The sequence below is a fragment of the Lingula anatina genome, chromosome 9 (genome assembly GCF_051362555.1).
Source record: "Lingula anatina isolate TDL-2025a chromosome 9, LinAna3.0, whole genome shotgun sequence".
NCBI lineage: Eukaryota > Metazoa > Brachiopoda > Lingulata > Lingulida > Lingulidae > Lingula > Lingula anatina.
This window is the reverse complement of record NC_141775.1, coordinates 10,845,841-10,868,265: the sequence shown is the minus strand read 5'-3', so window position 1 is coordinate 10,868,265 and position 22,425 is coordinate 10,845,841. Positions and strand designations below refer to the sequence as shown.

The following is a 22,425-nucleotide window of genomic DNA, read 5'->3' as shown; positions in this document are numbered from 1 at the left end:
GAGGTGATTTATACTGTAACATATTGTCCTGTTGTCTTTACGCCCATGTGTGTAAGGCGGCTATTACGTCCTCGTTTAATTAATAAAACTAACGCAAAACAGAATTTAAAGAAATACAGACGTGGCATTTATTGTAGAAAGTTTTAGTTTCAAAGGTTTGTCAAGGTTAAAATGTAACTTTTTTTTTTGTAAAACGTGCATTTCATGTTCATGTGCATTATGATAATAGATAAATACTTAGTGAGGTGTATCAGTAACAATTGACCTACCGTCTTGTCTATGTTGTCTATGTTGCATTATGTAATGTGTGGTGATTTCTTTAGGTAGTAAACTTTGGACTGGTCCAAGTATGATAATAGCAGCCACGCTAACACTTAACGTTGTCACAACGTTATCAATTGCTTTTAATGTGGTTATGGTACAAACTTAAAACTCTAATGACAACTCTGTGTGTATTTACATATCAACAAAAATAAAATCAAAGAAAAATCGTTCAAAAAAAAAAAAAAAAAAAAAGACTTATTTTGTGGAGTTTTTTTTAAATGTTTCCGTTTTTTAAAATATTTCTGGAATAACATCATAATAATACTTTTAGTGTTTTTTTAAGTTCTGAAACAACATTATAATACTACTTTCAAAACGTTTATATATATAACAAAAACGTCATGGAAACGTTATAATGTTTTACATGGGATAAAAAAGTTAGTCGTTAGTCGTTAGTTTTGCCAGTGTTGTTGGAAAGTGTATGGGAAATCGTTACTAGATAACATTTAGAGAATAATTATAAATGTAAGGTCCTGTAGATATCCAGTGTATTTGACAATATAATATATTCTACACATTATCACTGATCTAAGAAACGTTGCCAGCACGTTCTTTTAACGTATGTAAATTTTGATGAAATTAGAAATTATTGGGCTACGAACAACTTACGCTTTTTGAACTACACCGACCGGTTAAGTTCATAGTAGGGTTAGGGATGGTCGGCAAATAAAGCATCGAGGATCTCAGAATTTTGGACTATCGGTACATTCCCTTAACAACGGACCTGTGATGAAAAACTTACATCAACTTTTATACTGAATTAACCACCTGATGGTCTTTCCTGTTCATTACTTCCAGGAAAGATTAACTAGACATAAATGCTGTAACGAACTTAAACAAGATTATAAAAATGTTTTTTTAAATATTTTTGTCTCAAAATCTGGCCAATCCTACCCAGAATAGTTTGACATTTTGCACACTCATCGAGGATGTCAACGTAGGTAAATCGAGCGGAGTAAAAGCATTTTTGCTCTGCGCCGGAATTGTGGAATAGAAAGAGAAATTGCCAGACAGATTATTGTGTCACATGTTTTTGACTGCCCAACCTGGTGCACCTATACACAGGCCACGTCCAAGGCATCCATAACTTACCACCTGGAAACAGGATCAATTGTTCTTATAAGTATACAAAAAGACAATTTCCCTTCAAAATGAGGGGCAAAGTGCCACCAAAAAGCATTTTTCAAAGCCTATGTAATCAACAGGCTGGTTTTAGCAGCTCATTTTACCAGGCGCCCTCTGAGGAACCCTTGTGAACAGAGCAACATCGTCATTTCTTTCTGCAATGAGTTGGGAAGCATTAACGGTTCTGGGCACAATACTGGAAACATACGTTTTTCATTTATGACGTCAGATTTCATCTGCACCGCCAAGGTAGTCAAATAAGAGTTCACAAACTAAGTGTGTGTCGCTCACAGACCAATTTGCAGCGGTGGGAACATCTGCATTTAGGTGGAAGAATTCACTTTGGTGCCAAAACCTCATTTGTGGTCATGCAGTCTCAGATATCTGAACCAGATTAAATAAAGGAATTTTCTTGGAGCCAACTGCCCAACATTTGTTAAAGGGTAGTCAGTTAATTGGTAGCGACACACCTAGATTATCAAAATTTATTAAAACACGACTGTAATCCTTATTTTCATTTATCAGTCAGCAAAAAAGGAAAAAACTGATGATTTATGATTTGGAAAAAATATTCCATATTAAATGTCAACTCTGTAAATGTCAAGCCTGTTATTCATTAGCCAGAATATGGTAACTTACTTAATAAGTTGGATTTAAATCAGCAATCTCTACTTCACATGTAATTTCGGTCAGGTATGATAAACCCAGCAAATTTCGTGAATATTGTAAGATATTATCATGAAAAGGATGAGTGCAAATAACCATCGTCAATTTTTTAAAGTAATTTTATATTATAAAGTTTATGCATATATTTGTTGCGCGAAAAATATTATTTGATTTGAGGCATCGTAACTTAGTTGGCGAATTCAATTAATAAACTGATGTCACACTGACATCGAGCTGATTATAAAAAGTTTTTAAAACACTATTTAATCCTTATTTTCATTTATCAGTCAGCAAAATAGGAAAAAACTGATTTATTATGATTTGGAGAAAATATTCCATATTAAATGTCAAATCTGTATTTACAGCATGGTGTCCATTGTACATTTTATCATCTGCATACACGTTGTAAAAACCTTGAATGCTACGACAATTACACGATGAAAAATACAAAAAAAAAAAAAAAAAAATGATAAGTTTGTAAAAGAATTTGTCTTCGCATTTGTGCTTTGAAAACGCCGAGTGCATCAGCTTTTAAAATAATATGGATAATGCAAGTACCAAAACAGAAACTTAATTGCTGCAATTACTATATTGTCAACAAATGTTTAAAAATATTTTAGTTTACACTTTTGACGGGCAAATTGTTGCGCTATATATTAGGTTTGTTAATAGTCAAGTTGAGTAAGTACAATGAACAACTATTTCGGCGCGACGAGTTGTGTAAAAAAAGTCAACCAAATTGTGCGTTAGTGATCACAAAATGCGCCTCTTTTTATCAACACGGAATGAACAGTTTTATAAGGTACGAAGTATCCAGATAGTAAAGAATAAGTACAGCGAGAGTCCAATAAGTTTCAATGGGTATTATCAACTTAAAATTAATTTTATGATTTTACCTAAAAAAGTACTAATAATTAAATACTTATGCAATTATTGAAAATGTGTTTTAGAAAATGTTTTATATCCGATATATTTTTTTCGTACAAATATCCAGTTTCAGTGTTATAAATATACCATCCAACTTTTGGTTGCAGCCAATTAACATTTAACATTATCATTGTTATTATTATTATTATACAACAAAAATGCACATTTCTTTTGTTTGGTGAAGGTTGATTCCTTTTTGTCTGCAAGAACGTCTATACTACCTCTTTTTTATAATTCCAAATGTTCATTAACGATAACTGCATTAATCTCGGACTAAATGAATAATGTCGATGAAGTAATCTCCCGCTACATTTAATAGGTCCTTCTTATATTGTTTTCAATGGTATCAGTAAAGTACTTTTTAGTAGACGTTGTCAACTTTATGAACTTGCACTATGACCAAAATGAAATCAGATAAATAAGAAACATTTATCCAAGTTGAAGGAAGGGAAGGAAGAAATCATCCCGAAGTCTGAAAGGCCTCCATGTAAATTTACAGATCACAAGAAATGACAGGACCTACCTTATTAACACACTATGTACACACACTGGACAATAGAAGTGTCACCCCTACTGAACCAATACTATGGGGGAGATAAATGACTGTGGAATGATATGCTCCTGGTATCATTTTATTAACATCAAATTTCACAAAAAATCACAAAATGAGAACAAAATATACATTCTTCCAAAATATGCAGTTTCAAGTCCAAAATTAGTACTTAGTGGCATAGCCACGTGACCTAATAATAGGTGCCAGTCTACGAGGCAAGGATTCATATAATTGTCTGATGCGTTCAGGGCTTATGCTGGCCCAAGCATGAAACACTGAATATAACAGAGTTTCTCTGCTGGTTAGACGGGCATTTGTCAAAAGTTTTGACATATCATTACACACATTTTCTATTATGTTTGCATCCGGAATCTGGGCAGGCCACATCACCCTGCGAATGTCCTGTTGGTCAAACCAATCATCAACTGCTCAGGGCCTGTGACAAGGAGCATTGTCATCCTGGTGAACAAATGGATAATTCCTGTCACAAAACATGTAAGTAATAGATGGTAGCAAGCCTGACTCCAAAAAATGGATATATTTCTAGTGATTCATGTTTCCATCAACCTCTATCAATTCGCCCACGCCATGGATGGTGATACAGCCCGACACCATGATGAATATGCTGCTCCGGGTTCGAAAATTCAGTGCATGTGGTTCAAATGCTTTACCAGCAGTTCGCCAGCATCATACCCGTCTGTCATCAGAGGTCAGACCAAAGCGACACTCATCAGAAAAAAATATATAGGACCAATTGTCATGGACTGTCCAGTTCCAGATCCTGTTGACCCTAGTTCACTCTACGTTGCCTGTTTGGTAACAATATAAGAGGTTTCAGTCTTGCTACCTTGCTGTACACTCTCTGAGCATGTAACCGACGCCTAGCAATTTTCACAGACACATTCTTATGTGTGAAATTGTTCCACTGTGTTGTCAACTGACAAGCAGTGTCGAACTTTGACAACTTGGACATCAAAATCAGTCGTCGGTCTTCACGGCCAGTAGTTTTTCTTGGACGACCCATCAGAGGCAATTTGTCTCTTGATCCAGTGTTTCTATACCGAGACCAGGCCCTCTGCACGGTTCTGACTGAACAATACAATTGTATCGATATTCTGACATTGCTTATATTCCGCCTCTTCAGGTTAATAACTTGACACCTATAACAGTTAGATAATTGCCTGTATCTTAGTTAGTCCCTGAGAAGAATTTCATCAGCTGTGTTAAGTTACTTGCCCCCCCCCCCCCCCCATTGTCTTAGGAAAGGGAGGTAGAGGTAGAGGTTTCCTAAGACAATGGGGGGGGGGGGGGGGGGGGGCAAGTACACCTCCTGAGTAGAGGCTATTCACCTGGATAGCCTCATTCCCTGAAGAAGATATCCTGATAGACATCGAAATATTGGAGGTAAAAACTATCTCAATATAAGCTGTTGACTGAAGAAAAATTCACATCATTCTTATAACTTAACACAGCCGATGAAATTTTTCTCTGACTTACATACTAAGTATGGAAAAGGAGGTGTACGGCATGTCAGGATTTGGGAAAAGCTGAAAAACAACTGGCAAGATTTAAAAATCACCTCAGATTCAATCTCAGGTGTAAAGACTTGGACTTGGTGCCTTGTAGCCTCAGGCTTAGAACTACTATCAGGACAGAGAGAGCTAACAAGATAATTAGCAAAGCAGAGAAAGCCCTATTAGAAGAAAGGAACATAATACACATAATAGAGTCAAACAGCTGGAAAACAAGAGGAAAGAATGTGAACAGTCATTCGCATCGAAGTACTTGAATGAAACAGACAATAATGATGACACCCTCAGTAACATCAGACTACATATGGCCAACACTTATGAGTCCACCTTTGCCAAATCAAAACAGACACAAGTGGACAAACTGGAAAAACTTAAACCCAAACCAAACACCACCAGCAAACAAGAACCAGAAAGGATAGACCTTAGTGGAACACAGCTTAAAAAATGGGTAAAAGTTTTGTCCACATACCAACCTACAGCGGCGGAAATATCAGTATTGGCTAAAGGCCTTAACTTTGCCATAACACCTGCAAAGATACCAGCTAAACAAATCATCACAGCAACAGAAGTCATGTGCCAACAACTAGAAACATCAGACAGAGAGTCAGCAGAATTACTGCGCAATGAAGTAGTGGGGATATTTAGAAATGCAGAAGTCCCCAAGTCCAACATAACAACAGCAGAAAGAAAAGACCTGAAATCATTAAAAGGCAACAAAGACATAATCATACTTCCGGCTGATAAAGGCAAAGCAGTGGTTGTCATGGATAAGAAAGATTATATTTCAGTGTGAATCATTATTAGCTGATACCAACACGTACCGAGAAAAGGGACATGCCAATCCAACCAAGACCTTGAAAGGAAAAATCCAGCGGAAACTAAGAGAACTGAAGAAAGCAGATCACCTTGACCAGGCCATATACAACAAGATCTACCCAACATCAGATGTCACACCTAGATTCTATGCCACCTCTAAAATCCATAAGGATCCCCTCAAAATGAGACCTATTGTGTCTGGCATTAACTCCATCACTTACTCACTGGCCAGGCACTTAGCGGATCTATTAAAACCATTGGTGGGCCAATCCATTCACCATGTTCAGAATTCTAAACACCTTATTGAAAAATTGGAAAAGGTGACGTTAGAGGATGGGGAGGTGTTGGTATCGTTTGATGTGACAGCCCTCTTCACCAGTGTACCAGGAGATGAAGTGGTGATTATGGCCAGGGATAGAGCAGAAAATGATGACAGCTGGCATGAAAGGACTAAAATGACACCAATGGAATTTGGGGAACTTCTAATAATGGTAATAGAAACCACCTACTTCAGATTCCTAAATAAAATATATGAACAGACTTATGGTATGGCCATGGGTTCACCTCTTTCCCCAGTGTTATCCAATTTGTTCATGGAAGAATTTGAAAAGAAGGCACTAACAACAGCAGTTCATCCTCCCAAGTTCTGGGGACGATATGTAGACGACACTGGAGTGGTCATCCAAAGTCAACACCAAGAGGCGCTGTTTGCACATATCAATGAACAACATTCAAACATCAAATTTACTATGGAGAAAGAGGATGAACAACTATCCCTACCCATGCTGGGCCTAAAACTGACCAGAAAAGAAAATACCATCACAACAGACATATATCGTAAACCCACCCACACAGACCAATATCTACATTGGGAGTCACACCACCCAGTATATCAAAAACTTGGGATTGTAAAGACACTTATGTATAGGGCTGAGACCTTGGTTAAAGATAGAGAGACACAGGCGATTGAAAAAGAAAAGGTGAAACGAGCTCTCAGAAATTGTGGATATCCGGAATGGGGATTAAAAGAAGGAGAAAAGATGGGAAAGAAACAAAAACAAAAAAAGTGTCCATACCACAGCTCAAAACAGTGACAAAAAAGAGAAAAAACAAGTCATTGTATTACCCTACACCAGGGGGGTCTCGGAACGCTTACAACGGACATTTAAAAAATACAACATTAACTTGTACAACAAAGCAGGGTTCACCATCCGGAATGCAGTAGTTAGTCCCAAAGACCCATTAGACAACAATGAAAAGTGTGGAGTTGTCTATGAAATTGAATGTGAGGGGTGTGGTGAGAAATATATAGGTGAAACGGGAAGATCAGTGTCAGAGAGAATAGCCGAACACCAAAAATCGGTCAATAATAGAGACAGCAAGTCAGCATTAAGCCAGCATGAAGAACAATCCGGACATAAAGTAGCATATGGTCCTATAATCGACAAAATCAAGGTGATTGATAGTGAACCAAGGGAAAATTACAGAAAAGTCTTAGAAGCCATCCACATCAAAAAGACAGAGGCCAGTCTCAACAGAAATGATGGTGCCATCCTCCCTGACCTCTACCTCCCTTTCCTAACACAATAGGGGGGGGGGGCAAGTACACCTCCTGAGTAGAGGCTATTCACCTGGATAGCCTCATTCCCTGAAGAAGATGTCCTGATAGACATCGAAATATTGGAGGTAAAACCTATCTCAGTATTAGCTGTTGACTGAAGAAAAATTCACATCATTCTTAAAGTTAGTCCCTGTTTTTTTTCCTGAAAGTTTGTCTTATTTGTCATGATCTCTTAAGAGATTATAACAGAGTATAGCCAGCAACGTAGGTAACGTGGTCTAAAGACAAGCTCAAATATCAGAATAATAGCTATAACTACCGTTTTTGTGGTAAAGCAGGATATATTATATTTCTAAGAGTTGTTCACAATGTTTTTATGGTGAAATATAGATCTCATACGAAGAGTTATTATCCCTTTAAATATGTCATCAGTCCTACCACGCTCCAGCAAGCCTCAACCTGCTCTGTGTTGAGATATCACATCCCCAGAAATGCACTGCATGACGTCACGCCTAGCCCACTGTGCATGCGTGCATTTTTAATGGGTTGCTAGATTGCCATATGAAAATGAATGGGTTCGCGATTCGTGGGTAATTCGTGAGAATTGACAAACTAACAGCCTGATGCCGATAGACAGCAACGCTGTGCTATGCTTCAAGCAACTCTTGACCAAATATCGTTAGTGCTTTTAAAAAATTCTGTTGTACACACGTACTAAGAAGTTTGCCGTGCATTGCCTAGCCTTCCCTCAGCAAAACGCAAATATTTTCAGAAATAGTGATTTTAGACGGTAGATTCACTCAGAAACAAAGGCAAACTAATTCGTTGCCGATAGCACCAGCAGATGGCAGCACCATACAGAGTCTGATTAAAAACTTTCATGGCAATTGAAGAACTTTTACCACTGTACAAAGAAGTCCAAAAAAGATTTAAAAATAAAACACTTGGCACAAATGTAAAACTGCCCAGTGCAAGGCCAATAATTCAATCAGTATTTTCAATCATATTACCAGATTCTAAATAAATTGACTGACAATATCACTATTTAACTAATTATAACCTCTTAATCCAAAATTCCTTTCATCATTTAGTAATTACAGTGTATGAAATTCAAGGAAATTACTAGCCAGACCACAGGGCAGGTAACTCTGAAAAGTTGCCAGCCCGGCCAGGTAGTTACCTGCCCTAGTTATGATAACCACTAGAGTTAAGATAGGTATGCTGAGGGGATCTAGAATGCATTCTTGGAAGTGTAATTTGTCACCTGGGCTTTTTTTGTGTAATCTGATACGTTTTGCAGGGAATGAATAGGTAGGATTTGCCAGCTTTTGGTAGTCAACTTTGGCTCCTCGAGCACTTATCACAGAGTCTGTGTGCGATGCCATTGTTGTGCTGTGACTGGCTTGTTGAGTTACGTGAAGCCCTACTGTAGCGCCCTCGCGTATCGCGTGAATGCTGCGCATTTCTGGCCTTGAGGAAATATCTGCTGGTAGCCAAATTTTGGCTAAAAACAACTTTTTATTGTACTGTTGTTTGAAGTAAAAAATCTAAATGAACTTTACTGAACATGTTCAAAAATTGTGTTAATTTTGTATAACTATAATTTTCTTCCTAGCCGTATGTCAGTAAATCAGCTGACCAGTTCATCCAGTGCTAGTGCTTGCGAGGACTGATTCTGCCTTATGTTACAGCTTGAATAAACAAGATAATGTTTAATCAACGTCTTAAAGGTTGATTATTTATTATTTGAGTATTTATTATTGTTCAACCTTGCACCTTTTAAATCTCTTGCCCTACCTATCTAAACAGATGGATGTATCTAATGTCATGTTGTACCAACCACCTTATCGACAACTGATACATGTACATGTTACGGTACGGTATATGTTATTGAATACACCTGACATAACTTAACACACCAATGCTGATTCCCATCATTGCACACATAAACACCACGATAATTATTTAAAAAAAAAAATTGGAGTTTGGAGTTAATAACCACAAATGCACCTCTTTTTACCAACACCGAGTGAACAATTTTATAAGGTAAGTGCCCAGATATTTAAAGTCGCAAAATGAGAACATAGATAGCCTCAAGGACCAAATACATGTACATTCAAAATTTAATTCTTATGCAATTCTTGAAAATGTATTTCGGAAAATATTTAAATATCCAATATGTCTTAACAAAATAACTATTTCAGTATTTTAAATGTTCTATCCAACTTTTGGCCGAAATAAATAAATTTTATTAGGATTATAATAAGAAACAAGCACATTAGATTTGTCCTTTTTTCTTCCTTTTTTTTTCTGCAAGAAAGTCTTCTTTATCACTCTTGATAATGCCAAATTTTCATTAAGGATTACTGCATTTATTTCAGACCAAATGAAATAATCTCGATTATGTAATTACTCGATAATGTAACTGCGAGATTTTCAAAGGCCCTTGTTAATTTTACCAATAGTATTAGTAAACTACTTTTAAGTAAAATAGTTAAAAGTGTGAACTTGCACTAGTGTCAAAATGAAATTGGGCAAATAACTAACCATTATGCAATTTAAAGGAAAGAGGGAGGGACGAATCATCCCGGAAGTCTGTAGCGCCAACATGTAGATTCTACATACCAAGAAATGAGTTAATTTGGCCTTACCTTATCAGCACACTGTTGACTTGATCAAGATTGTCTTAGGTTGTGTCTTTCGCTGAATAATACGATATTGGTCTGTTCGTCTCTCGCTCACGACGTCTTCTTTATAATGGGTGCATAAAAATGTGTTGCAATTTTTAACTATGGACATTTCAGTCTCCTAAATCACGTTCGAGCAAGCTGATAGGCCGAGACTATAGCGAAAAATGACGTCATATGAGACTACAAATCGTCCTGGAATATCTGGGTGCGATCATGTTAGCAATGCGCCAATCATATTTTCTTTCCCTAAGGCGAACGCATTATCGAATTCACATATAAATCAGGTGACCAGTCCATACAATCTAAGTGCTTGAGAGGACTGATTCTGCCTTATGTTACAACTTGAATAAATAAGATAATGTTTAATCAACGTCTCATTAAGGGTTTATTATTAACCAACCTTGCATCTTCTGAATTGTTTTGCCTTATCTATCTTTACAGCTTTTCTTGTGGCATCCCGAATGTTTTTTGTCATGTCAAAAACTTTCGAAGTGCATTCTAAGTGGAAATTTATCGAATGGCATTTGAACAGTATTCTAACTGCACTATGACTGCATTCTAAATATTCTCACGGCATTCCGACAGCATTCGAAACATTCTGATCACATTAGAGGAATATTCGAACTGACAAGTGACTTAACCCCTCGTCAAACTTATTCGAAATCAGTAGGAATCAAGCCGGAATTACTAAATTTAAAAATTCGTATCCATATTTGGGAGGGAATTTCAGATTATCATAAAATATTACGGCTTTGTAAGAATGCCTCTGGAATACTATGAATGCACATCGAACCCGCCTGGAATGATTCTTGCACATTCCAGGTATATTACCTCTCAAATGCAGCTCGAATGTAATTGGAATACTGTAGGAATATTGCGATTAATTTCCTCTTGGAATGCACTTCGAAAGTTTTTGACATGACAAAAACACTCGAGCCGGCCACAAGAATGGGTAAAATATTTGTAATGCACCCAGAATTTTTAGAATGTTTTAGAATGCTCTTCGAATATCCTGGAATGCACAAAGAATTGTTTTTCAGACGCCATTCTTAATCATTCCGCCTCTAGTGTGACGGGAGTTTTATATCCCGACCAGAATGTTTCGAATGTGCCTCGGATGAGCTGAAATATTAATGTTGCCAGCAATCGAACTACAATAGTGCGCCGTTCAAAGTATATTCTAAATATTCTTACTGCCTTCTAACAGAATTAAAAATATTCCTAGTTTTTCAACTACATTCGAACTGCTTTTGAGAGCTATTACAGTCGAAAGTTCCAGGCGAATTCAAGCGCATTCTGAGTATTCCAACGGTACTCTTACAATAATTAAGGTCAATTTGAATTTTTCCCCGAATGTGGTGCGAATTTTAAAAATTCTTCGTTCAGGCTCATTCTTCTTCATTCCTGCTGATTCCGAATAAGTGCGACGGGGGTATTAGCCACAGGGGTGCTTAAAAACAAAGGGAAATGTACCGACAAAGTATCGATCTTCAAGGAAGCCCTAAGGAACGAGTGCGGCAACTGCACTAAGACTTAAAGAGCTCCGTACGATCGCCAACTGAAAACTGATTTTTCCCTACCGTAACCTGTCATAGGAATGTCTCTGTAACATGTAGCCACTTAGGATGCCCCCCCCCCCCCCAAAAAAAAAAAAAAAAAAAAAAAAATCGTGTATGTCAATTTAGCCTTGCCCTACCAGCACACTATTTTGTTGGTGCTGATTATCCTGTGGTGCGTCCTTCGCTGTAGAATACGTTATTGGTCTGTCTCTCACGGCGCTGTCGTCTTTATGATGGGTGCACGGTGTTGTGTCGCAAATCTTTTTGTTCGCTTCTCATCTTTTTTTTAACCCTAAGCCGACTGCATTTATCGACTTAGGGCGAGATAAGCGTTGCATGTAAATGTATCATTTTTTTTTCAATTTTGCGTGTATAGACAACTATACTAAAAATTAATGTGTCATTTATTTTTCTCAAATGCGACATGACTGTGTTAACCCCTTTGTGGAATAAACTAACAGTCCGGACAATATAATATAATATAATATAATATAATATAATATAATATAATATAATTGGCTTTTTTAATCTAAAACAACCCTTTTACCCCGTCTCTTATTTGAAAGGTCTACAGAACATATCAAATGGATTTAACATCCAAATAAATAATTTGTATTACTGTCACGTTATACCTTGAATAAGCGCAAAAAGGTTTAATTAACATTTTGTCAAAAGGACGATCAGTAATTAAACATTGCACCTCCTGGATTAATGGGAATTCTCTCTACCTTATCTATTGAACAGGTGAATGTGACTAATGTCATGTAGTCCCCACCACCTTGTTGACAATCATCCAATTGATATGTTGCTGTATAAACATTGACATATAACTTGAACCACCAACGTCCCTGTCATAGGTAACGCCACGACAATTACAAGGCAAGAAGCATCACATAGAATTAGAGTTTGCGGACGAAATTATGATTTTAATTGACACCGAGAGCGTCAGATTTAATAGAGCCAATGTCTGAACAGAATCTTACTCGTTGTCATTAACCTTTCGTCAACCAATGTTTTTGGTTGTTTACACCTTTTGGTGTGAAAATTGTTGCTTTTTATTACTCACTTGTTGTCTAAAATGACCAAATTTATCAGGAAACACGCCAACATATTTTGTTCGGTGAAGATGCTTTCTCTTTTCTTTTTGTCAACAAGAACATGCATTAATAGATTTAGCCATCCTCTTGGCAGAATTCCAAGTTTTATTCTAAAGATTGCTGCATTTTTTTTTCGAACCAAGAAATACTCCTGGAGTTATTTCCCGCTAAATTTCTTCGGTCCTTTTTAATTTTTCCAACATTGTCATTTAATAATGAACTTGCTCTAGTGCCAAAATTAAATAGGGCAAATAGGAAACCTTTATCCAATGTGAATGGAAAGGAGAAGACAAATCATCTCGGGAGTCTGTAGCGCATACAAGTAAATTTTACAGACCGAGAAATGGGTTAATTTGGCCTTACATTACCATCACACTGCAAAGTTTTCACAGACTGTCTTATTGTGTCTTTCACTGAATAATAGCTTTTTGTCTGTCCTCTCACGGCGGTGTCTTATCTATAAACATTTCCAGTCACATGCTACACTCATGTTAACAAGCTGATAAGCCTAGAGAATGGCCTAAAATGGTGTCATTTGAAGATGCAAACCGTCCAAGAATCTGCATGCGATAAGGTAAGCTACTTATACTTTACTCTTAGGTGACGGCATTTATCGATTTAGGGCACGCATGCTCGCCATTGTTCAATTTTGCATGTTTAGACAACACTACTGATAAGCCCAGATTTACGGAGTTGTCTACATAGCATGCACCGCGTTGTAGCAACTGGCTTTCTTGGATCAACACGCCGAACGAATAAGAGACTGTGGTGTCTGCTTACTTCATCAATGTATTCTAGAATTTTGTCTCTCGAATTTTTTCTTGGTTATTTTTTATTTGATCCAGAGTTACTGTTAATGTGTCGGAATAAAATACTTGTGTGTTCTTTGGAATGAAGGGTGAAAGCATACTCTCGGCAAACAAAAACCCCTCGTATCAGACGCTGAACTGCCACCAGCGACGGGGTGCTCGCTCTCTTCTAGCCCCGGATGAAAAGTGTGGTCACTCCCTTCTACTTCCGACTGAGGAACGTCGTCCCTTCTGTCGAATTTGCCTACAAGTATGGACAATGCTTCTACTTCACAATCATCATCTAATAAAACAATAGAACCGCTATCACCTCCCTCTGCAAAAAGAGCTGATCGTGTTTCCGAACAAAGTAATATAAAGTCTTTACCATGATCTGGGAAGTCACAATCAGTGCCTGCCACAATACCGTACGTTTCCCCGGTTTGAGCGCCAGTCTTTCGGACCTTCTTCATTTGAATTCCTTTAAGGTCTCTACGAACATCAGTGTGCCCATGGGTAAATAGGGGGCAACACCCACGGTTAATCTTTATGAGGGCTACATCTTTTTTAGTTTTAGTGATATCTCTCTTGTATGCCACTTCGCCAAAGTCATAAAACGAATTTCTCCCCGTTCTGATCATCATTGAAGCACTCTCTCCCACAACATGCTCACATGTTAAGCCATACCAATCATGCTCTTCGGGGGCAGATCCTTGGCGCACTTCAAGTAAAGCACCGAGAGTTCCGTATTTCCTAATATTAGGGGGGTTGCGGAATATAGGCTCCCCTGGCTTAAGTGAGACAAGAGGTACAAAACGGGACTGTTTAGAGTATTCCAATATAAAATAATGGTCACCAAAATAGGGCGATACGATATCATGCACCTGTTTATGTGTTTCACGGTCACCAAACTGTTCCTCATGGATGTAGATATGAGGTGTCTCGGCCATGACACAGAACCCTTTTACAAAGGAAAGTCTGAAAAAAAGTGCAAAAATAGTCTTATAGTTATGCAACATACTCGCATTTATTGAATTTACACTACCACACACTTATGTCATAAATACATGTAGAAAATCAATAGGAAAAATTAAAATTGATTAAACAAACTATTACAATAAGTGATCTTATTTCTTCACTGCTACACTGTGATTTTTTTTTTGTTTGTTTGTTTGTTTTGCATATTTTGACTGTTAAAAGATGAAAAGCTTTATGTACACACTCACTTAAACAGGTGACTTTTTGCAGTATCAGACAAAGGTGATGTGTTTGGATCTTTTTCTTCTAGCTCTTTTATCATGTTTTCAACATCCTTTACAGATGATGGGCTTGTTCTTTCCGCAATCCGCTTACAAGTTTGCAGTCCTAACTTTTTGATGTACTTGTAAACGAATTCACTGTCTCCGAGTGGAGGGAATACTATTGATGAACTTAATCCTTGCGCGACTTTTATGTAGTCCTTTGTTGTCTTACCCCTGTAGTGTTCAAGTAGACATCTGAGCACACGAGGTTTTTCAGACTGGTTGACAAAAAAAGTATCGTAGTTGAGCACAAGCACAAACGAACCGCCTTTACTGCGAAAACATTCATATATCTGGATTATAGCTTCCGATTCCTGAAAAAAAAGTGCAGAGATATGAATCATATTATTTTAACATTGCCCTAATATGTTTCAGTGTTACACACAACAAAATTCCTAATAATCTTAAAAAATTAAACCAAAACTATTTACCCGTGCCACTGGTAGCTTTTTCAGCGTGACAATGCCAACTGCACCTCTTGTTTCGTTAACAACATTCCCATACGTTCTAAATTGCCGCACCCCTGAAAGACGCCCGTTCGTATGCACACTTTGCTTCACATATTTTGCAACAGGATCGTCCTCCGTAAAGGTAGAATCACAAGCAACTTGAACGAGAGGAACAACTGGAACGCCCTCTCCAAATTGCAATTTCGTGGCTCTAAACCACAACTGCGGTAGCTTGTCCCATTTTTCCTCCTCTTCAAGTTCAGATGCAGTTTGCGATCGTGGAGGAGCAGTGTTGTCAGATGCTTCACTCTCTGTCTCTTTCACTTTATCAGCTTCTGTAGTTAGTGGGTCACATTCCAAAAACTGACTCACGGGAATTCCTGAAACAAAATATGTTTGTTTTCGCAATTGCTTATATGTTACAAGAAAAAGAACTGGGTTATACGCACATGCAAAGGGGTTAACTTTAACTTTAACAAACGGAAAGGAAAGATAAGATATCATCAATCAAGCATCACAGTAAGATTACTGATTCCAGTAAATTCATTCCATTACCTAAAATATACGAACCTTCCAGTTGCAATCTTTCTATTATCCATAGTTCATGAACTTTGATTGTTTGGAAAAAAATCTCTGAGGCTGAAATTTCCTTTTAAATAAGAAGGTCTAAAATAAAATCAATTTCCTTCCGTGCAGGGGCTTCAGTTGACAGCTGTTTGATATTTGCCGCCTCCTCAGTCGTCACAACATCGTTGGACACCAAGGCACCAAGGAGAATATCTACACTTAGTGTGCTTGTACGAAGGATTTCCCGGCATTGTTCAAGACACTCAGTCCAGTCTGTAGTTGAGCTGGGCCCTGCAGCAGCCATGATAATACCTGAAGAAGTGAAAAGACGCGAGTCAAATAAATTAATAAATACTATTGATTTTTTAACAAAGTTATGTTGGAATGATAATGAACCAATACCTTTTCTACAAACGGGCCTGGGAAATATTTAATTTAAACAAAAAAGTGATGATGACAATGGACATAAAAATCAAAATCACCCGTTAGTTACAATTCGTTTTAGGAGGGCCATTTGCCTGTGAGATATTGTTCTTGTGTCCATGTTTATAGCAAAAGACGATAAATACGGCTCTCTTTACAATAGGTGTTTCAATGTATCTAAAGCAGTAAAAAGAAAAATTACACGGAATATAGCTTAAAATATTTAAATAAAAATGAATTGCCATTCAGAGAAATCGCCATTGATCGGCCAGTCATGTACGGAACCTGTTTAACTGTGAAATGGCGTATCTTAAGATAAAGAGAGTATAACTGTAAATTGAACTGTTGTTATTAAAAATCATGTCACATTGTGGTTTTCAGTAGAGACTTATAACGGTGCTAACAATGGTGCTCTGTTTGTGCCTTAGAAATGTTCCCAAGGCTAGTCATATTGTTGTTTTTATGTCAGTGTTGTATAAAAGCATTATCAAAGTATAAAGGCATGGAGAATGCGGGGAAATCTGTCAGGAAATGCCCGGACTGAAGAATACGGCACTGGCGTGTCGGTCGCTCACAATGAAATCTCCCGAGTGCATTAGAAATAGCCTCACAATTTTTTAATTGAAATATCCTGTTAAGATTGATACAGAGGACGTTACTTTTCCAAAACACTTGCATGGTTATTTACATACGGTTTTCGGGTCAAGGAACTGGTTGCGCATGAGTGTGGCAAAATCTTTTATGTAAATACCTTTTCATATTTTTGCCGCTTTGGTAAACTGTGCAAATGTGTTAGCAAAAGGTATTTACTTGTATGTACACAGAACATAAGCTAAGTAACAGAGCAGCTAGATATCACAAAGCCAGGCCTAGAATGCTCCTAACCTGTTAATAATGATAACAACATTTTTTTCTATCCACACCGGTAGTAAAATTGATTTCACCCGAAGAACCTTAGGTAAGGGACATGCATGTTACAGACTGATTTTTAAGTATTGCGTGAAGATCTTAATACAAAATATACTTGTTTGTAATCTCAAAATTATTTCATAGTTGATGATGCCGAGGGAGAAAGTGCAAATATATGTATATTTGGCGATCTCAGTTCAAAGTTTACCTTTAAAATTTTGGATGAGCACTCCGTATCCTATAAAATGGTAAACTGTTTAAGTAAAGGGCAAAAATACACATTTTTAACACAATTTAATGCAGCATTGTGGGGATAAGACATATTAAACCACTGTGACACAAATATTGCGTTAGGTGAACTTGGTCGAAATCATAATACCCATATCTGATCTTGCATATCATAACGTTGCCCTGTTCATTTTTTAAAATGTTAAAACACTTTTGCCATTCTGTTTTAAAAAAGAGAAACAATGGAGCAGGATGACATGGGACCGAAAGTTAACATTCACATAAGTTAGAAATAGTGGTGTAGGATATTGTTCTTTTGTCTGTCTAAGCTGGGTCTTAGACTTCGTTATTATGTCCAAGGCTGGGTCAAGTCAAAATTAATATTTTGTTCCTCTGGCTCCTCATTTAACCCTATGTCCAGATTTTATCTAGTTTTAATTTATTCAAATGTATTTTAGCATGTCAGGTTGCATGCCAGTTATAGAAGTTAGTTTGGAATGCAAATTAGGATCAGGTATAAAAGAGGCGACAGAGCCACAGAGGGACATATACGTAGATAGATGGACATATAGATAGAGACATAGAGAGAGAGAGAGAGAGAGAGCAGAGACCTGAGTTTTACAGTCAGTTAAATAAATCATGTAGCAGGAAACTATATATACTTGCCTGTCTCAGTTGTCTTACTGGTGAAAGAGAAATCGAAGAACCTGAATAACTAACTGGCGGGTTATATTGCAATGTGTATGGAACCACCCAGCCCTACAAGCTTATAATGCACCTGTTGTATACAATATTTCCTGTCTTAAATCAAAATCTTAACGATAAAATTTACAAATTGCGTAATTTTTTTCAGTCAATTTTCTATAGAATGTTATGTATGTCATTTGTTTTGACACCCATTTTTATAAATACTAGTACATGCCTTTCCTCTATAATGTAGTGCACCAAAGTTAGAAATTACCCTCATCTTCTAATTTCTTTTTTTTATTGCATAGTTGGCATATTCTTTCATTTTAATAGGTGTCAAACAGGTGTATTTGTGTAACGTCCTGTTTCTACATGTAGATGTAAAATGCCCAAAATAAATTCAAATTGATTTTTCTTTTCTATTTAAATCTATGTATAAATATTCATTTAGATTTTGCCCGTGGTTATTTATAGTCTCTTCTATAATATCCCTATCTATCACGTCATCCATTTCAGTGCAGGAATCCTTACCCACTTTAGAACTAAGGTCTCCACAAATAACCATTCAAGACACTCAAGACAAAGGCTACCTTAAAGTTGAAGGACACTTAACCATCAGGTAAAGGACGTTCCAGCTATGTGGTCAATAACCTTGCGCGCGTTATACGTCACAGGTCTTGCGTAACTACCCACGTGCTACGATTTTTCCCTTGGGGGGGCAGCAAGCGGCCATTTTGTACACGAGCAAAGCATAGATGGGTGAAAATGATACGTTGTTTTTAACCAAAAACGATGTCCCCAGGGCGAAACTGCCAACACCAAAAGTAAAGGAGCATACCACCGTTGTTTTGAAACGATGTGATTAGCCTGTCAGTGACGAGTTGGGGAGAAAAGAGCAGCACTGATAACAAGGTACTGTATACACGTGAACCGGCTAAGTTACTGATAATTTCATGTTGCAAAAGCATAATTAAATCAGTAAGTTATTTTCCAAAGGATATTATTTGAATAGCAGATACATAAATCAAACTAACAACAATAAAAATTTTTGATGACATTGAAAATCAAAACCTGCGGTGCACGATAGGTTGAGGAGGACACTGCCACAGCAAGTAATGCATGAATTTTGTTACACAACACCATATGCTTGTGTCATTGTTAACTCTGTGGTATTATTACTCAATTTATTGCTCAAATTAATACCTGATACTATTTCTCAGGCTACCAAGTACAAATCAACTTATTTTGTGGCAATTGACCTCCATGTTCCATCTTGTGTGCAGGTTGTTTATTTTTGTTATCATTATTATTATTATTTTTTCAAACACATTTTGATAAAGTGGCTATGCTTTAACAAGAGAAATTTATGCTGAAGTTTAAAAGATTAAATTATCAGTAGTATGTACAATTAAAGCTATTAATTTGATTATGCATATTTGATTTTCAATTATCTTGATTATGATATGAGGTTTCTGCATTTTTCTCTTGCCCTCAAATCAATATCTAACAAGTAAATTGATAGTGCTTTATTACAAATTTGCTTTATACTTTCAGATGTAAAAACTGTGTAGCAGTTGGTAAAGCTGTAGAGATTGATGTGAGCATAGATCAGGGGAAATGGTATTAGAGAAACTAGGAGGACAAGACATAGATAATGTACTAGTAGATCCATCATCACAGCAAGGATAGATGGTGTGATCTTGTCCCTGAAGCTATGCCACAAGTTTTCAAACTGGTTGAGTCCTTACTAAGACAAGCTGCTGCGGTGTGAATCGTTGTACATTCAGGTTAAACATGGCAGATTTATGACAAAAGAGACCTTCACAATATACTTCAAAGAAGTTATTCTTGCATCTATGCCTCAAAAGTACGCAGTTACAGTGACTAGAACATTGTCTGCAAATAGTGAGGCAGTGAAGGCTGCAAGGTGCCATTGTTTTTCAGTATTAAGAATGACAGTATCTGTTTTTTATTTGTTTATTTTTATTTTTCATTTTTAATGGGAGGGAGACTCACTTTGTTCTTTCAATGCCCATTCAGTTAAGGGTTGGTGGCAATATATGGTAAATCTGTCATGCCTGTATTTAGAATTTCTCTGGCTCAAATTTCTACATTTATTGGGTGCATTATGAAGTTTCCTGACTGATTAATGAGGTTACTTGCAGAAATATCTTGCTTACACACATTTTGTGATATTTTTACTACTTTATACATATGATTATTCACATCTCATCAGTGGTGTGTGAAAGGTACTTGGTATTTGCATTTTAGAACTGTAGATCTGTGTACCAGCAGGGTTATATTTCATATATCTGCGAATGTTTCTAAAAATAAGCTTCATGTTTGATAATTAATTGGTTTGAAATAAATAAATAAATAACCCAAATAAAATCAATTCATTTTATATTTCACATAATTTGTTTTTATTATTCTTCTAAGCATTTAATCATAACATCTCCCATCATTATACTGTTATTGTGTAATAACATTGAAAGTTTCCAAGTTTTTATTAACAGGTTGATGCTAACGTATTACAAATGAACATAACTTCATAAGCATTAAAGCATATTTCCTTACTCAAATGTATCAAACGTACCACTGGCATAATAGCGGTAAAGATACAGGTAAAGATGACAGCATTGATAACTGAGTTTACAGCGCTTTTAGTGCAGCTTGGCTAGTGTCAGATTGTTATCTGATAAAGTTTGCTACTAGTACCTGGGAAGAAAAGGTCTGGCACTTGGCAATCAAGTTGATAAAATCACAAAACGCCTGTAGAAAATAGAGCATACCTGTCCAACATCGATTTGTTCAGATTCTTGACTAAGGGGTGCGTTACTGGTGTCAAGGGCCAAGACTTGAACTTTGGGGTTTGGCATGTCACTGGACATTCCTCTCGATTTCTGCCCAAATCTAATAAAGCCTCAGTTGCTTAACTTTCGCCAAATTTCCAATATCTACAGGTTGTGTTGTTTAATGCTTGGGGTCTCTTCTTTGGTGGCGGTTAATTAGGGACACCTGTGCGGCCTGTCAACGCACCAAGATTCACTTTTGCCGTTGACACATTTTCAATTGCCGTAAATATCAAATTCATGAATAGAATGAGGAAAAATGACAGTTATGAAAAAATGTTTGGAAGTACCTGTCACCTTCGCCACAGTAACCATATGGGCTGTGCTGCCCCCCCACCACAGGCGACACCTTGCGGAGCAAGCGTGCGTAATCCAGGGTGCAACTGAAAATAACCTTGTCGCGCGACCTTAATAAGATAGGACTTTAAAAAGTAACTATTATTGTTAAAGCAAATGAGACAGGGTGTCAAAACAATTCCGTCCGAGCACAGCCTGTCCGAGGTTGTACAGATGACTCCCTAACGCCATAGAAAATTCATAATTATTAAACTAAGCAAAAAAGTGTGTCGTTTCAACTTCGCATGTAAAATAAATACAGCGGGTTTATACATACAGGTTTCTTAAACCTTCAAACGAAGAGGATTTTCAATTAAATACCGTAAAAAATACACTTAATTTATGGAGAATAATATCATGGTTGGTACAAAAAATTGTACGCTCACTGTATCCGTGAATATGCCTGGTTTCGCCCCTGGGAGAAATCATGTCGCAATTCAAAGAGAAACTGAGAAATTTACACCAAAACACTCACCTTGTCAGAGCACTGTCCAGGAGGTAATTACTGCCTTGTCTGGCTTGTCGGTCGTTCACGGCGATGTCTATCAAGAGGGTAAGTGTCGCAATCTTTCAGCTGGGAAATTCCTGCTATAATTGACGCGTCATCTATCCCACAATTCAATTCCAATCATTTTCATTCAAATCAGTATTCAAATCATATTCAACCTTCTTCAACCTGACTCCACAGAGGTTTTTTACAAACAGTTGTCGGGTCATGGCCCCAGCAGTGATTGGGCATACGCGACTCAACCGCTTTGTTAGCTCTTTCAATATCTTTTGCTGCTTTGGTAAACGACGCATTTCTTTCCAGTTGTGTTAACAATAGGGATGACAGGTACTATATATAGCGAATATACTTAGAAACATGTCAGGTATCACAAAACGCCAGCATAGAATGGCCTAACCTCATAATAATGATCGGAGCATTTATTTTCAGCCTAATATTAAATTTGATTCCGTTTCAAGAGATCGAGTTAAAGGGCATACAAATTAACTTTTAAGTATTGCATTAAAAATAAAAAAATTAATAAAAGT

At 37.1% G+C, this 22,425-nt stretch overlaps 1 protein-coding gene and 1 long non-coding RNA gene across 4 annotated transcripts; one reads left to right on the top strand and one right to left on the bottom strand.

Moving 5' to 3' along the window:
- Window positions 1-12,148: 12,148 nt before the first annotated feature.
- Window positions 12,149-21,989, bottom strand: LOC106160025 (uncharacterized). 2 transcript variants are annotated; one of them, XM_086996441.1, is made up of 5 exons: window positions 21,866-21,989; window positions 15,944-16,267; window positions 15,371-15,768; window positions 14,865-15,253; window positions 12,149-14,616 (listed from the first exon to the last, which is right to left on the bottom strand). In XM_086996441.1, exons 4-5 carry the CDS (start codon window positions 14,936-14,938, stop codon window positions 13,704-13,706), a joined length of 987 nt encoding a protein of 328 aa, XP_086852567.1. In that variant the 5' UTR covers window positions 14,939-15,253; window positions 15,371-15,768; window positions 15,944-16,267; window positions 21,866-21,989; the 3' UTR covers window positions 12,149-13,703. The 2 variants fall into 2 exon arrangements, with proteins under 2 accessions (XP_086852567.1, XP_086852566.1); XM_086996440.1 differs by having other exon boundaries at window positions 15,959-16,267.
- On the top strand, window positions 18,854-20,606 carry LOC147759896 (uncharacterized). 2 transcript variants are annotated; one of them, XR_015331246.1, is made up of 3 exons: window positions 18,860-19,114; window positions 19,423-19,485; window positions 19,757-20,606. It is a non-coding gene; the product is annotated as an uncharacterized LOC147759896 (long non-coding RNA). The 2 variants fall into 2 exon arrangements; XR_015331247.1 differs by lacking the exon at window positions 19,423-19,485 and having other exon boundaries at window positions 18,854-19,114.
- Window positions 21,990-22,425: the final 436 nt, after the last annotated feature.

Bases quoted from the DNA above. Each gene is read 5' to 3' on its own strand.
- LOC106160025 (XM_086996441.1), bottom strand. From the start codon at position 14,938: ATGATAAAAGAGCTAGAAGAAAAAGATCCAAACACATCACCTTTGTCT. The intron at 14,617-14,864 runs GTGAGTGTGTAC...ACTTTTTTTCAG, and splicing joins GCAAAAAGTCACCTGTTTAA to ACTTTCCTTTGTAAAAGGGT.